The sequence below is a fragment of the Peromyscus eremicus genome, chromosome 8a (assembly GCF_949786415.1).
Source record: "Peromyscus eremicus chromosome 8a, PerEre_H2_v1, whole genome shotgun sequence".
Taxonomy (NCBI): domain Eukaryota; kingdom Metazoa; phylum Chordata; class Mammalia; order Rodentia; family Cricetidae; genus Peromyscus; species Peromyscus eremicus.
Window position 1 is genome coordinate 12,646,963 of NC_081423.1, and position 15,752 is coordinate 12,662,714.

General features: G+C 52.2%; 3 protein-coding genes across 3 annotated transcripts; 2 read left to right on the top strand and 1 right to left on the bottom strand.

The window, feature by feature from the left end:
- Nucleotides 1-4,890: 4,890 nt before the first annotated feature.
- Pgp (phosphoglycolate phosphatase) lies at nt 4,891-8,018 on the top strand. Its single transcript, XM_059270185.1, has 2 exons — nt 4,891-5,986; nt 6,080-8,018. The coding sequence occupies exons 1-2, from the start codon at nt 4,963-4,965 to the stop codon at nt 6,403-6,405; spliced, it is 1,350 nt and encodes a 449-aa protein (XP_059126168.1). The 5' UTR covers nt 4,891-4,962; the 3' UTR covers nt 6,406-8,018.
- Nucleotides 8,019-8,992: 974 nt separating this feature from the next.
- On the top strand, nt 8,993-10,464 carry Bricd5 (BRICHOS domain containing 5). Its single transcript, XM_059270187.1, has 5 exons — nt 8,993-9,199; nt 9,387-9,542; nt 9,613-9,714; nt 9,970-10,123; nt 10,218-10,464. The coding sequence occupies exons 1-5, from the start codon at nt 9,068-9,070 to the stop codon at nt 10,310-10,312; spliced, it is 639 nt and encodes a 212-aa protein (XP_059126170.1). The 5' UTR covers nt 8,993-9,067; the 3' UTR covers nt 10,313-10,464.
- Nucleotides 10,277-14,112, bottom strand: Mlst8 (MTOR associated protein, LST8 homolog). Its single transcript, XM_059270186.1, has 9 exons — nt 13,980-14,112; nt 13,318-13,519; nt 13,105-13,156; nt 12,860-13,022; nt 12,452-12,527; nt 12,218-12,370; nt 11,337-11,461; nt 11,054-11,217; nt 10,277-10,957 (listed from the first exon to the last, which is right to left on the bottom strand). The coding sequence occupies exons 2-9, from the start codon at nt 13,444-13,446 to the stop codon at nt 10,839-10,841; spliced, it is 981 nt and encodes a 326-aa protein (XP_059126169.1). The 5' UTR covers nt 13,447-13,519; nt 13,980-14,112; the 3' UTR covers nt 10,277-10,838.
- Between the last annotated feature and the right edge of the window lie 1,640 nt (nt 14,113-15,752).

Here is a 15,752-nt window from a genome sequence, read left to right on the forward strand (position 1 = left end):
TGGGATTAAGTGTGAGCCACTATGCCTAGCTCTGGCCCTCCTTCGTGCTTAGATCATTGAAGCACTAACACTGATAATAACGCCTACATGTGTTCTAAAACACTGTACACTTAAGCAACTATTACAATTAGTGTCTCTGGGCCAAGTGGTGGTGGTGCACGCCTTTAATCTCAGCACTCGGGAGGCAGAGGCAGGGATCTCTGTGAGTTCCAGGCTAGCCTGGTCTACAAATCGAGTTCCAGGACAGCCAGGAGAAACCCTGTCTTAAAAAAACAAACAAACAAAACAAAAAAGTTATTGTCTCTGTATTAGTACTTAATCTTAATCTCATCACTGTGACAAGCAGAATTTACCATCGTAAGAAGGGTTTACTTTGGCTCCTAATTTGATGGAACACTCCATAATGGTTGGTGGTGTAGCTCAGTTGATAGAATGCTTCCCTAGAATGCAGAAGCCCCAGGTTCAATATCCACCGTTGGCTAAAGCAGGCATGTGTCTTATGCCTGTAATTTTAGCAGTGAGGAAATGGGGGCAGGAAGGCAAGAGGATCAGAAACTAAAGATTATCCTCAGCTATGTCACCAGCTCTAAGACGGCCTTGGATACATGAGATTCTGTCTAAAACAAAACCAGCTCAGGGTGGTGGTGCACGCCTTTAATACCAGCACTCAGGAGGCAAAGCCAGGGAGATCTCTGAGAGTTCGAGGCCAGCCTGGTCTTTAGATCAAGTTCCAGATAGCCAGGGCTACACAGAGAAACCCTGTCTCAAACAAACAAAACCCCCCAGCAATAACAATGAAGATCAACTATCACAGTCTAGCCTGTACCACTGCCTGTACCACTTACAGGATGTTCCTCACATGGGAGGCCATGACACTGGTGCCATCTACTAGAGGATATATACTGAGTACCAACTGTGCCACTCCACCATGAAGGCCACTGTCCCCTCCAGACTCTTCCAGGACCTTATCCACAGCCATCTTCTCTCCTCTGTACTTCTTCAACTACGCAGGCTGTCCCTTTCACTCAGCAGGTGTGGCAGTGTTCAGTTTTGGAGTCAAGAGTGTTTCATCCCTGTTCCGCATTCTCTAGCTGGCGGCTCTTTGTTGCTCAGTCTCCTCACTGTGACACAGGTGTACTAACAATAGCTACTTCTCAGGACTGTCCTGTGATTCTGACGGCAGGAGTGGGGCTTGCTGTCTGCATACTTACTGAGTACCAAGTATAAACCAAGGCAATCAGGTCAGTGTTTCAGAAATCGGGTCCCATCTGTACGCAACTGGCATTCTCCATTGTGGCCTGTACACCAAATCATCTGGAGTTTCTAAGTGATAAAATCAGTATTTGCAATCTTTTGTTAGGTGCAGCTCTTCTCAGGGTCAGCACAGCTCCCTAAATAAATGTGAAATCAGGGGGACGAAGGAGTTCTCCTAGGTAGTATGTACTTCAGGCCGGAACCCTGCAGTCCCTGCCCTCCAAGGCTGTGATCCTTGTCCTTCAGGTTTTCCAGGCCAGCAGAGATAGGATGTTCCATAAATAGGACCCTTAGTAGTATTGAGGTCATTGGGTTTGTCTGATGAGTTTGAAGGTAGAAGTGATTCAGAAAAAAACTATGGAGAACTGGGGTTCAAGAGCAAGATGTTGACACATTGGGAATTGGGAGTCTTCGTGGCACAGCGCAGGCCCTGAGGAAACTGGGAACTACTGTTATTCTGACACCCAGTCTAGTCAAAGTGATACTGGTAACCATATCTCGCCTATGTTCTAGCAACTCCACTCCAAGTGACACACCCAAGATATGGGAACATACGGCCACACATTCATAACATGTTCAAGAATCTTCACAGGGACATTACAAGAGCCTTAAACTAGAAATGACTGAGTGTTCATCAACAAGAAAACAGATAAAACCACAGGTTTTTACAATGGCCCAAGAGATAATTCAATAAAAATTAAAAGTAAACTGAGGATGGATTTCACAGGCATTATGTTGAGTTAAGCATTATAACCAAGGGAACCACTTAGAAGGCTGAGGCAGGAGGACTGCCAAAAGTTCCAGGCCAGCCCAGGCTACAGAGTAGAAAGTTTGTCTTGGAAAAAAAAAAAAGGGGGGGGGGGGAGCCTGGGGATGTGGCTCACTGAAAGAGGTTTGCCTGGCAAGCACACTATCTGTGGCACAAGTCTGTGATCTCAACACTTGGGAGACACAGATAGAACAGAAGTTCAAAGTCACTCTCAGTTACATATAGAATTGAGGCTGGCCACAGTTTTATAAAGCCCCGTCTCCAAACAAACAAACAGGACCAGTGAGATGGCACTTGTAGTCAAGTCTGCCAAGCTGAGTCGGATCCCTAGGACCCACCGGGTGGGAGGAAAGAACTGACTCCTGCAAGGTGTCCTCTGACCTCTACATGCCATGACATGGGCACACACGCACAGAGAGAGAGAGAAAGGATAATAGTTTTCAAAAGATTTTACATACACACACACACACACACACACACACACACTCTATTATGTTTGTTGAGACAGGGTTTCTCTGTGTAACAGCCCTAGCTGTTCTGAAATTTGCTTTGTAGACCAGGATGACCTCACAGAGACCCTTCTACCTCTGCCTCTAAGTCCTGAGATTAAAGATGTGGGCCCCCATGCTGGCCATTCTGTTCTTAGCACCTGAATTAGAGCTTACAACAGCCTGGAACTTCAGTTCCAGAGGAGCTCTCTTCTGGTCTTCAAGGTCACCACAAATGTAGGCAAACACTCATATGCAGAAAATAAAAAATAAATCTTCAAAAATATTACTTTTAATTATGTATGGGTATGTGCATGTGTGTGTAGGTGTCCACAGAGGCCAGAAGAAGTCCCCAGTCCCTTGCAGCTGGAGTTACAGGCACTTGTGAACTGCCCAACTTGAGTGCTTGGGAATTAAACTCAGGATGGTCTGCAAGAAGAGTAGAGAAGCGGGGATGGAGGGGAGGTTGTGGGGGGATGGGAACATGAGGGATTGGGTTGGTCGAGTTGGGGGAGGTATGGAGGGGGAGAGTAATGAAAGAGATATCTTGATAGAGGAGGCTATTTAGGGGTTAGGGAGAAACTTGGTGTCACGGAAACTCCCAGGAATCCACAAGGATGGCCTCAGCTGAGACTCCTTGCAATAGTGGAGAGGGTGCCTGAACTGGCCTTCTCCTGGAATCAGATTGGCGACTACCCTAATTGTCATCAGAGAGTCCTCACCCAGTAACTGATGGAAGCAGATGCAGAGACCCACAGCCAAGCACTGGGCCAAGCTCCAGGAGTCCAGTTGACAAGAGGGAGGAGGGATTGTATGAGCAAGGGGGAGTCAAGATCACGACAGGGGAACCCACAGAGACAGCTGACCTGAGTGGGAGATCACAGACTCTGGACTGACAGCTAGAGAGCCTGCATTGGACCCACCTAGGCTCTCTGCATGTGGGTGACAGTTGTGTAGCTTGGTCTGTTTGTGGGGCCCCTAGCAGTGGGATCAGGACATGAGCCTGATCCCCATTCTGGGATGCCTGGCCCAGCCTTGATGCAGGGGGAGGAGCTTGGTTCTCCTTCAACTTGATAAGCCATGCTTTGTTGACTCTCATGGGAGGCCTGTCCTTTTTTAAATGGGGGGGGGGGTTAGATGGGAGGGGAGGGGAGGGAACAGGAAGAGAGGAGGGAAGGGAAACTGGTTTGTATGTAAAATAAATGAAAAAAAAATTAAAAATAATATATATTATTTTTAAAAAAAAGGAGTGAAGAACCAGCCTGCCTCTATCTTAGGCTTAAAAGCCATCTTATAGTAAAGACAAACTAGGTCAATTACTATTTATGATTAAATCTGTTTCTCAAGGATTGGGCTATGCCCACTTGTGATCTTAACTGCATGGTTCTGTACTGCCTGTTCCAGGAATGGCAATCATGTCTTTGTTTCAAAAAGTTGTTTATAACCTCTTGCACCCTACCTTTGTTTCAAAAGGTTATATGGCCACCCGTGACTACCTTGTTGTGCCTACCCTGCAACCATGTCTTTGTTTCAGGAGGTCGTTAGGACCTTATGTTCTGTTACTATAACCTGACCTATTTTGCCTGCCAAATCTCCCATTTGGAAACCCCCTACCCCTGAGCTTTATAAAACCCTGGTTTTCCACACATCCAATGCTGACCTCTCGAACCCTACCTCAGGGGGAGGCAGCCCATTTTCACGACTAAAAAAGCTTGGTTTAATTAATTGTTTGCTTTAGTTAATTTGACCATGATGATCTGGGTCTGTGGTATTTCTCCTCCTGTCTCTGGGATTAACAGAGTGCGATCTTTAATCGAAATTCCTCTAGTCCAAAGGCGAGAATTTTAAAAAGACTAGAACAAACAAATTAGAGTGAATATATAATCGAAGCCAGAAATGTAGTTGGGGGATATCCGTTATTGACCAGATAGTAATATAAGAGGACTTTTGTGAAATGTTGGAATTATGCTATATCTGATACTTGACACATGAGCATATTAATATGTAAAAATTGATCTGTACTTAAGACTTACGCCCATCATTGTATACTACGTCTCAATAAAAGTATTCTAGTTGATGAGGACGATAATAGCTACCAGTTGTTGAGCATCATACTGTCGGCAATGTCCCCCGATCTGAATCCCACTGCTTTGCCATTACTGGTTCATGTCACTTCGAGGTCCTGGGAAACCGTCTTGAAGAACTGAAGGTGGGAATGCAAGTACCTTTGGGAAAGGAATTTCCCAAAGACTCCAAAGACTGAAAGGTTCAAGCGCCGACTTCTCGTCTAAGGCGCTTACGTGACTGCGGTGCTGGTGGCCCCTCCCGCCGTGCTCCTGCAGATAGCCCCGCCCAAGCAAGGCCTCCGGAAGAAGTAGCCAATCAGCAGCCGGCCTGGCCCGGGGTCACTGACCTGGAGTCTCCGTCACCTAGGCTGACCACCAGTTTCCAATGAGCGAGCTACCCCGCGGCCATCCACCATCAGCCTCCTTAAGTCCCGTGCCATTCGCGGCCCGCAGCGTTTCCGCAGAGTACGCTTTACCCTTGCCGGTTGGCGCTGTGCCAGCCAATCATTGGTGTTTCCGGGCCAGGCAGCCAATGGCCGTCCGCCTCCGCGCCGGCCTCGCGACGGTTGCGGCTCTGCGCCTTGCTGCTCGCGGGAAACGGAGATGGATTGGCGCAAGCAGGGGCCAATGGGCGGTGCGCACGAGGAGCGGGGCCAATGAGCGTTCCAGAGGCGGGGCGGGCGCCGCGGCGGGCGGCTGCGAGGAGCGGCCGGTAGTGGTGGCGGCGGTGGCGGCGGTGGCGGGTGGCGGCAGCGGTCAGCGGTCGGCCATGGCGGAGGCGGAGGCCGGCGGCGACGAAGTCCGCTGCGTGCGGCTGAACGCCGAGCGGGCCAAGGTGCTGCTGGCCGACGTAGACACGCTGCTGTTCGACTGCGATGGCGTGCTGTGGCGCGGCGAGACGGCTGTGCCCGGCGCGCCGGAGACGCTGCGGGCGCTGCGGGCCCGCGGCAAGCGCCTGGGCTTCATCACCAACAACAGCAGCAAGACTCGCAGGGCCTACGCGGAGAAGCTAAGGAGCTTGGGTTTCGGCGGCCCGGTGGGGCCCGACGCGGGCCTCGAGGTCTTCGGCACGGCCTACTGCAGCGCGCTCTATCTGCGCCAGCGCCTGGCCGGCGTGCCGGACCCCAAGGCCTACGTGCTGGGCAGCCCGGCCTTAGCCGCCGAGCTGGAGGCCGTGGGTGTCTCCAGCGTGGGTGTGGGCCCGGAGGCGTTGGAAGGCGAAGGCCCGGGCGACTGGCTGGCCGCGCCGCTCGAACCCGACGTGCGCGCGGTAGTGGTGGGCTTCGACCCACACTTCAACTACATGAAACTCACCAAGGCCGTGCGGTACCTGCAGCAGCCCGACTGTCTGTTCGTGGGCACCAACATGGACAACCGGCTCCCGCTGGAGAACGGCCGTTTCCTTTCGGGTCCGTGCGCCTAGGGGCTGGAGGTTGGAGGGCGGGCCCAGCCCTTCCGTGTCTTCTGACCCCCAGCGTCCCCTTCCCTCCCTCGCCCTGCAGGTACCGGCTGTCTGGTGCGAGCCGTGGAGATGGCCGCCCAGCGCCAGGCGGACATCATCGGGAAGCCTAGCCGCTTCATCTTCGACTGCGTGTCCCAGGAGTATGGCATCAACCCGGACCGCACCGTCATGGTGGGAGACCGCCTGGACACAGACATCCTCCTGGGCACCACCTGTAGCATGAAGACTATCCTGACCCTCACCGGAGTCTCCAGTCTTGAGGATGTGAAGACTAATCAGGAAAGTGACTGCATGTACAAGAAGAAAATGGTCCCTGACTTTTATGTTGACAGCATAGCCGACCTCTTGCCTGCCCTTCAAGGTTAAAGATCTAGTATCTTTAATCTCTGGAATAAAAAAAAAATGAAAATCAGTTACCTAAATTAATAGGTGGGGCTTACAAATGGCTCAGTTAGGTTGCTACAGGTTAATTGGAGTTAAGCAAAGGCAGTAGTTAACCTTGTAAGTAAACTTTGGGGGGGGTGTTGTTTACAGATGATTGTATTTTAAGATGCACTTTTAAACTTGGAAGGCATTACGGGGTGGGCCCTGGGCTTTATATGTATTGGCAGGGGTGGGCATAGCGCCTCCCCAGGATTCAGGTTACCTGAAGTGGGTCAGGGGTTTTGTGTCGTGCTTTATACTGAAAAATGTTTTCAGAGATCAGACCGTAGGATGGACGAAGAGGAAAGGGCGGGCTCTTAATGAGACTCGTGTGCCCACCAAAAACTGAGGTTTCCCCCAGTGTCATCCTACAGCAGAGAAGCTGCTGTGCCTCATTCCCTCACCTGCAGCGTGGGGGTGGAGGAAGCTACTCCCCGGTGGGATTACTGTTGGGGTTTAGTATGCTGCCCTTGACAACTTCCACTCACCCCTACTTCCTTGAAAACCTCTTTGATGTCACAATTGTCTGTTTCAGAGGCCCAGCACTACAGCCCCTCATGCACAGTAACAGCCTAGCTAAATTTTGGCTCTCTTGTGTGAATTTAAACCCACATGTGTCACTGAGTGTGGTCTGCTTGAGCAGCCAGGCGGGTATGGATGCTTGCACTGAACTCCATACTGCTGTACAGGGATCTTAAACCTGTTTATTTTTTTAAAAAAATTTTTTTTCTTGAACTACTGAACAACATTGTCAAGTGTGGAATTGGATCTTAAGTGTATGGATTAATAGCTGTGCTGACTCAAGGGTAAATCCAACTGAAGAAATCTCATACCCCAGTCAGCAGCATAGCCCATGTGCAAGCCAAGGATTGCCTTGTTTCCCAGAGTGCCCTCTGGGTATGGAAGGAAAGAAGTCCTGAGAATAGTCGTCTCTAACAACACTTCCAACCTCCCTTGCCTGTGTCCTTTGGGTTGTGGCTGGGTTACATGTCGGTGCTCCACAAAACCATCTATTTCCAGCCAGAAGGCCCACCTTACCAACCAGTTGGCTTCTCAGCATCTCTGGCCTTTTCCTCTGCTCTGCAAGTCTCTGACTTTTAACAGTCTACTGAGCAGACTGGGCAGCATTCATGGGGCAAACCCAGGAAGCTGTTCCTTTTGGCTTAGTCCTTCCTTCCTGGCACCTTGCCCTGTACCAAGTGGCTACTCATGATCACAGCACTTCACCTGTTCACCAGGTTCTCAACAATAAAATGTATCCCATGCCTGAAGCTGCTCCCAGGTCAGGGGTGGCTGGGAGTGGAATAGTGCCGTAATTAACTGAAGGCAGCAGTACCGCTGACATGGCGGGGCAGGTCCTCCGTGAGGGTGGCTCCGTGAGTCTGGGTAACGAACAGACCTGTTACGGCATTATCACCCACATTAGGAGCACTCAGCAGATGCAGCAGCAAGGAATGCCCCTTCTAGTACTGAGCAGGAGCCCGAGAACCTGTGTGTGTTACACTGCCGGCTTGTTTCACTATGTGAACTCAAATGCACATTAAACTCTCAAACCCGCACTGCCTTCCTCTATCTATTTTGAGTAGCAGCTATCTAGCTATGGGTGGAGAGCAAGGCAGGAATACTTAGGGTGGGCTGGGATCCCAGCTCCAAAATCTTACACAGTGGACATGACCCTGCAGCCCCACCCTTCTTGTGAGGAACAGGTCCTGAAGAAACAGGAAGTAGCATAAAACCAGAGTTGAATAAAGCTACTGGGTAAAACGTGTGGATGTGGGTACAGCTGAACTATCATGTCAAATAGCTAGACAGAACAAGGACCAGAACAGTTAACAGCTTGGTTAGAAAAAACATGATAGCGAACAGGCTGGCCTAGACCCTGAAGTGCAGCAAGCCGTTTCTGTAGTCCAGCCTGGAGCCCACTTGTCGCACACAGGAATATCCGCAGCCCCATCTGGTGTTAATAGGGTCTGGAAAGAGGCTTGGGAGTTTGTGGCGAAAGTAAGAAAGCAATTAGCCTCATACTGATGGTTCATTGAACATTTATTGATGGTTCATGTGTCTAGCTCAGGAGTCCAGAGATAACAGACTCCCAAGAAAAAAAATCTGCCCAACCAGACAAAATCATCCTGGACAAGACCTAGCCAGTTGTTCTGACTTCCCACCAAGGCCTGCTTTCACTTGCTCACAGAAACCATGTTCTGCATAGGCCAGCTGTCCAGAGACATGCCTGGTGACCAGTAATGACAGTGGGGAAAGGGCTGTCCTGGCTCTGACCCGGGCTATCAGATACTGGGAGGAAGCAGTGGGATCAGGAGGGGAGGATACAGTTTGACTCATCAAAGGCATCCTGAGGTTTCCCTGGCTGACTCCTCCAAGGGGCCGTAGACAATCAGTGCATTGTCAGCGGCTGTAGCATGGAGCGAGGGCACATCCACACTGAAAGCCTCAGGTCCAGGCTTGTTGAGGTAAGTGTCTCTACCACCCCCACACAAGAACACAGGGATAGATACCGCAGGAGACAGGAGTGCTACCATCCACCATCAACCCTTTCCCTGAGGAAGTGGGCTCCCTGGTCTCTAACCCAGAAGCCCCACTGACAGTAATGTGCCCCCAGGTGAAGACTACAACCTGCCCTAGGGGCTGGAGAGCTGCAGGCCTGCTGCTACTGCTGACACTGGCCACTGCAGGGGCCCTAGCTGGAGGGCTTCTTGGCTTCCTGTACAGCCCTCCCAAGGTGAGCCCCTCCTCAAGCCCAGGGGTAGACGAGTGGGAAGGGGGCAAGAAGGCCAGCACCTGCTAGTCCTCCCATAGGGCCAGGCCTAAACACTAGCCTTGAGCAGACGGAGAACCAGAAGGAACAAAGGCCCACTCTGGTGATGTGGAAATACAGATGTCAGGGCTGAATTCCAGATACCCCTTAGCCATTGTTGCAGATGCTCCAAAAGACCTTCTCAAGCTCCAGGGTGCCCTGGCCCAACCAAACCACTCTGGTGGACGTGGCCCAGAACATGGCAACTATTGTGGTGTCTCCGCTTCAGAGCAACCACAGCTGGGCCGTGCTGTTCGACGGGCAAAGGGTGAGTAGGCTTGGGAGGGGGACAGAGTGGAGGTATCGGGTGGCCTTGACTTACCTATCTGCCTTCCCAGGGCTACATCTGTTACCGCCCTGCAGAGCACCAGGCCTGCTTCCTCCGTCTGATGGAAGCCCAAGATTGGGAGACCCTACGGCTGCTGGTGAACACTTCCAGGGTGAGCAGTACCACTTGGCTTGCTGCCCCTCCCACCCACCCCCAAGGCCAGGGGACAAACAAAAGGTCCTCTGTGCAGCCCGGCTGGGCCAGCCAAGGCTCTGGTTTCAGGGGAACAGAAAGCTCTATCTTCCCCTCACTAAGGCTGTTGACAGGAGCAGGTGGAAGGGCCATCAGGCTGGGGTGGAATATGGATGCCCCACCCAGCCAGGACCAAGGAAGCACTATATGGTGGCCCACTAGAGTCTTTCTGCAGGCCCAAGAATCCCTTGTACCTGGCCAAGACACCCACTATGCCCAGGAGCTACTGGCAGTTTTGGGGGGCCATACCGTGGACCCTGCCCAAGTGGGAGCTTCAGTGCAACACCTTTGCGTGGACACTCCCATCTACTGGGCCCGACGAGCAGAGGGTGAGTTGGGGTAGGTTGAGCAAAGAGGCCTATGGCTCCTGCAGGACAGTACTGGGTGGGAGCCCTTGGGACTCATGAGTTCCCTTCTCCCCAGGGCCCCAGAGACAGCGGCTGATCTACCTCTGCATTGACATCTGCTTCCCGAGCAACATCTGTGTGTCCGTCTGCTTTTATTACCTTCCAGACTAAGCCCCCTACCGAGCCCTCATGGCCTTTGGTCCCACAGGCCACTCCTGTCCCTACAGGTCAGCAAGCTGGTCAGGTCACCAGCACCAACGAAGGGCAGCTGACAGTGGGGACAAATAAACCCAGATTACCCGGCCATAGTGGTAATTTCTGGGGGCCTCAGGACCTATACAGGGGTGGAGGGGAACAAAAGTGGGGGGTAACATACCTGGGAAACAGGCACCAACCTCAGATCTCAACCGTTCCAAGCCCTCTGGGTCTAGCCTCTAAAGGGAGAAAAGACTCCCAGTCCAGGCCCATGGAGTCTGGCTTAGTGAGCCTTCTGACAACAAACTGGGCATGGAGAGTCCCAGGGTAGAGTGGCCAACAGTTTAGGTTGGCCAAAAGGGGCCAGGGTAGTCTGGTCAGGTCCAGCTGGCCTGACATGCAGAGGCTGACCTGAGAGGCCAGGATATTGTTCAGGTACATCCCCTTAGAGCCACTATACCAGGCAGTTCTGACTGCCCAACGCAGCCTCAAGGGGTAGAGGCTAACCCAGCACGCTGTCATTGAAGGCCAAGCAGACGACAGCTTTCTGATGGCCACCATACTCTCTCTTGATCTCTCCAGTCTCTACACACCAGAGCCGGGCCAGGTTGTCAGAGGAAGCTACAAGAAGGGATCAGACAGAAGGAAAGCAGCAGCCATGAATGACCTCTCTAGAGGCCTAGGCAATCGGGGGGGAGACAGGAGGGCAGGGCTCACCTGTGACTATGTACTGGGAGTCCCCCGAGAAGGCACAGCCCCACATCCAGCCACGGGATGACTCTCCAGGGTTACTACTCTTGATGCTGAGCTCCGTCATCAGGGAGAAGTTGGATGTCCTCCAAATTTTACATGTCTGGTCAGCTGAACAGGTAGCAAGGAGCCTGGGGTTTGGACATTGGGTATCTCAGCAGCTACTACTACCCTGTATCCACTTACCACACACCAGGTAGTGTCCCCAGCCCCTGCATATGCCCCCTTCCCCCAGGACCCTAACACGCACGTGGAGTCGGGGCTGAAGCGGCATTGCAGGGCATAGCGTGTGTGGGCTGGGATCTTGGTCTTGGGAATGAGCTGAGTCACCTCGTCACCAATGCCCCCTGTCAGGTTCCAGACATAGCAGTTTCCCTATAGGATAGGAAGGCAGTCATTCAAAACCCAGACCCTCAGCTCTGGCCTTGGATCCAGGGATGCCTGGGCCAGGGTAGGAAGGTTGGCATCTTGGGTCAGATCTACAGAAAGCTTGGCCCCAACAAGGAACAATGCCCAGCCAGCCAAAAGCAGGAGGCCACACAGGCTAAGGACTTAAACACAGCTCCCCTGAGGCTGCTGCTGGCCAACAGAGATGTGCAGGAGAGGAGGTGGTAAGGAGGGCACCCAAATAGAAGATGTAACAACCCAAGGCTGGGAAGAAGGAGTGCAAGGATGTGGAACAAGTGATGTTCTAGGATTTAAAAGGAGAAAATGAGACTAGAGATGAAAGCAGGGATCAAACCAAAGCATCCTGCAGTCCATGAGGAGGAGCCAGAGCATCTCAAGAAGAGTACAGCCTGCCATAAGGCTAAAGGACACTTCTACAGTTGAAGGAGAACAAGCCAGGTATCCCAGGAAGGCCACAGAGAAGTTTGTCAGTATCAGGGAAGATCAAAGTCATGGACTGGAACATAAAAGGAGGAATAACTGGCCCTGAGAAACACTGGTGAGGTGCCAAGTGTGATGGGTAGGCTATGGCAGACAGCAAGGTGGACATCAGGAGTGGTACCCAAGTGCCTGACTTTGGGAGCTGGGTGGAAAACGTAGAGAGGCCTGAGGGACAACCAGGGAGTCAACTCCTCTGCAGAAGAGGAGGGACTAGGTGCTGCTGCACCCAATCCCAGTACTCACAGCACTGTTGACGGCTGCCATGTAGCTGGCATCGGGGTCAATGTGGGCAGACGTGATGGAAACCTCGGGCTCGGGGATCAGCTGCTCGTTGTGGTCTGTCTTCAGGTCCCAGATGTGGATAGCACCGCTCTGGTCACCCACAATGAGTTCTGCCTGGGATGTAGTGGGGGTAAGGTGTGGCACTATCTCTGCCCTCCAAAGCCCCTAGGTACCTGGCCCCTGAGTGCTTCTCACCTGGTTGGGGTGCAGACACACGCAGTTAATGGGTGCATTCACCTGGAAGATACGCTGGCACTGCAGGTTCCGGGACCTGGGGGAGTCAGGGTTGCGCACGGCGTCTGTGTTATCAGTGTCCCGCCAAAAGCCCCCGTTCTCTGCTAGTAACAGTTGCTTCCACCTTAGGAGCTTGTGGAATTTGGCTTCCCCACAGATGGTCGTGTGAGCCCAGTAAAAAGGGAATGAAAGTCCGGCCGCTAGCCTGAAGGCAGGGCTGGCTCTTTGATGTCCATCCTGCTTTCCTTCTTCCCTCAAACGCCCACTAAAGCCCCCTTGATTAGTCTGTTCATAGAATACCTGCCCAAGGACAATGCCCTGGCTGCCCTCTCCCCAGGCAGCCATCCTCTCCAGCCCAGCACTCAACACCTGAGGTCCCAGATTCGAGCCGTGCAGTCCTCTCCGCCCGTGTACATCCAGCGGCCATCCTCATGAAAGCCCACAGATGCAATGTTCTTATTGACTCCGTCATAACTGATGATGGGGTTGGGGTTATTGGAGTTGAGATCATACATGCGAATATGTTGGTAACCTAGGGGCACAGTCTGAATTGAAGCATGGGTGCCAGGTAGTCCTGCCACCAGGCAAGGGCAGAGGTCAAGAATCTTAGGTACCTGCAGCAGCAATCATGCTTCGGTCTGGTGTGATCTCCAATGCATTCACCTGCTGAGTATGTTAAGGGTGATAGGAAGGGAACCCTGGAAAGGGAGGCCTTGGGGCCATAGGCCATCAAGACCTCCACGACCTGGCCTGAGTTTCCCCGGGCACTTGTCATTCATACTTAATCCTGGCCAGCACCACCCTGCCTGCTCCCAAGTGGAGGATACAGAGTCCTGATGCTGCACTGTTCGAGTGCAGATGCCACTATGCGCCTGCCAAAAGCGCACAGTGTGGTCATAGCCTGCAGTTGCCAAGATGACAGGGTCACTGCCCACTGTGCCTGGGGTGGTGTTCATTGTTTGATAGCAGGGAAAAATGAGGCCTGCACTGGGCCAAGAGCTGATAGGCAAGGTCCAAAGGTCAAAACATCTACAGGAAAAGATGTATGTATGAGAAAACAATCTGCACACTACACAGAGCATTATCTCTTTAAAGATAAGAAAAATGAGAGAGGCGACTCAGGTCCTCCGCTTCCCGGCATGCACATGCATTTCTTCAGCTTCACCAGCAGGGATGGAGACGTCACCCCGCCTGCAGCCAGCAGGAGGCAGTCACACATAGAGGGCAATCACAGGGGCGCCGTCTGCCGCAAGGGTAGGCAACGCATGCGCAGGGCGACTTGGGGAAAAGCCGGGCAACGCTGCTGCTGCGCATGCGTAGCTGACCGGCATTGGTATCTGATGGGTGGGGGCACTATGTGGCAAGACCCCCGAGCTCCCCTGTGCTGTGCAGACCGCCCTGGCTCTGTCCTACCAGCTTGATTACCCCGACCGCACCCTCCTAGCCACCCAGCGGCTGGTACGCAGCCCTTGTCCCGCGGCCTCCGTACCTTACACACGCTCAGCACTCTGCCTTGGTCCAGGACTGCGAGGCGAGTAGGAGCGAGTCGATAGAAGCCGGGCCGAACCTAGAGTTATCGATAGCTGCTCAGGGCGAGACCATGAGTCCGGGGAGTGGGGGAGTGGACAGAGATACCAAAGTTCTGAAACGAGGAACTGCAGAAGCGGTCACGCGCGGAGTGGGCGTCAGCCGCGACTCCAGCCTTGTACTCACTGGACATCACAGCCATGGTGCGGATGCCTATTTCCAGGCTTGGTTCCTAGGAAGGATCGCACTGTCGTTGTCCCCCTACCCCTGCACACATATACAATCCCCTACCCTACCTATCAAGCTACAATTTCCAGGCAAATACAAAACTTTCAGATTAAAAAAAAAAAAAATTTTTTTTTTGTATAAACATATCTCAAACGTTGTACTAAAAGAATTACTTTCTTACAAGAAGTTCAAATGCAACTGGGCATTCTGTACTTCTATTTGCTTTATCTGGTAATCCTAGTCTGGGCCCTTTCAGACCTGTCCAGCCCCTGTCTGACCCTCAGCGCATACAAGTTAGCCTAGGAACTCCTTTAAAACTGCAGATTCTCATGCCTCCATTTTTTTTGGGGGGGGGGGGGGTTCCAGACGGGTTTCTCTGTGTAGTTTTGATGCCTGTCCTGGAACTTGCTCTGTAGACCAGGCTGGCCTCGAACTCACAGAGATTCCCCTGGCTGTGCCTCCCGAGTGATGGGATTAAAGGCATGCGCCACCACGCCAGGCGCCTCCATTTTTATTACAGCCCTCCGAACTCCACGAAGTTAGCCTTGTTTTCCCATGATTCCTTCCCATGGCACCTATAGATGGGGCTGCAAACCCCTTTTTCCTCTGACCACAGAAAGGCTGAGTCCAGATCCTCGGCTAAAGCCAATTCCTGTCCATGCATCCAGGTCCTTGATCATAGACACCCCTCCCCCCACTTCCTTTTCCCAGGCCCTCTTTACCTTTACCTCCTTAGCTTCTCTCTCTCTCTCTCTCTCTCTCTCTCTCTCTCTCTCTCTCTCTCTCTCCCTCCCTCCCTCCCTCCCCCCCTCTCTCTCTGTTTTTTTGAGACAGAGTTTCTCCGTGCTAGCCTCGAACTCACAGAGATCCACCTGCCTCTACCTCCTGAGATTAAAGGTGTGCACCACCACCACCTGGCTTTGTTTTTCAACTAGGGTTTGTTTGGTATCCCACAGGATGACCTTGAACTTTAAGTCCCCTGTCCCTCACCGTAGGCTTTGCACATGCCAGGCAAGTACACTACCATCTGAGTGTCAATGCTAATTCCAGCCTCCCCTTACTTAGCGTTTTAGAACTAAAAACAATCCCAATACTCTTTCCAGCTAGACTCTCTCCTCCAAAGAGCTGTCCTCACCGTGTTGGTAGCTCCACTTGCTACCTCCCCCTCATTCCTCAGCTTTACCCCCAGCTCTTTGGAGAAATTCCTCAAGGCCACTGCCCAGCTTAATCTGCCAAGCCTGGTAGATACTTTCTTTCCACCTCTTGACCCTTGTGTACTGTGGATGACAGAAAATCTCATCTCCTGCTTTGTGCCCTAGTACCAGTACCAGATCTACCTCAATGGGCTCTCTTCCTTCCCCTCCTCCTTCTGACACTCCCCTTTTCTCTTTACCTTACCCAAGAGGCTCTGTGGCTTCCTATACCATCTTTAGTCTGGTGTCCCGCCACTTTCATCTCCAACTTCTAGGCTCTTGAAGTACATCCAGTTCTCTGTTAAATATGGCAC

Excerpts from the sequence above, each read along its gene's own strand:
- Pgp (XM_059270185.1), top strand. The coding sequence starts at position 4,963 with ATGAGCGAGCTACCCCGCGGCCATCCACCATCAGCCTCCTTAAGTCCC. Across the intron at positions 5,987-6,079 it reads GAACGGCCGTTTCCTTTCGG|GTACCGGCTGTCTGGTGCGA; the intron begins GTCCGTGCGCCT and ends CTCGCCCTGCAG.
- Bricd5 (XM_059270187.1), top strand. The coding sequence starts at position 9,068 with ATGTGCCCCCAGGTGAAGACTACAACCTGCCCTAGGGGCTGGAGAGCT. Across the intron at positions 9,200-9,386 it reads TCCTGTACAGCCCTCCCAAG|CCATTGTTGCAGATGCTCCA; the intron begins GTGAGCCCCTCC and ends GATACCCCTTAG. Across the intron at positions 10,124-10,217 it reads CTGGGCCCGACGAGCAGAGG|GGCCCCAGAGACAGCGGCTG; the intron begins GTGAGTTGGGGT and ends CCTTCTCCCCAG.
- Mlst8 (XM_059270186.1), bottom strand. The coding sequence starts at position 13,446 with ATGAACACCACCCCAGGCACAGTGGGCAGTGACCCTGTCATCTTGGCA. Across the intron at positions 11,462-12,217 it reads TGGCAGCCGTCAACAGTGCT|GGAAACTGCTATGTCTGGAA; the intron begins GTGAGTACTGGG and ends CCTATCCTATAG. Across the intron at positions 11,218-11,336 it reads CGCTTCAGCCCCGACTCCAC|GCTCCTTGCTACCTGTTCAG; the intron begins GTGCGTGTTAGG and ends TCCAAACCCCAG.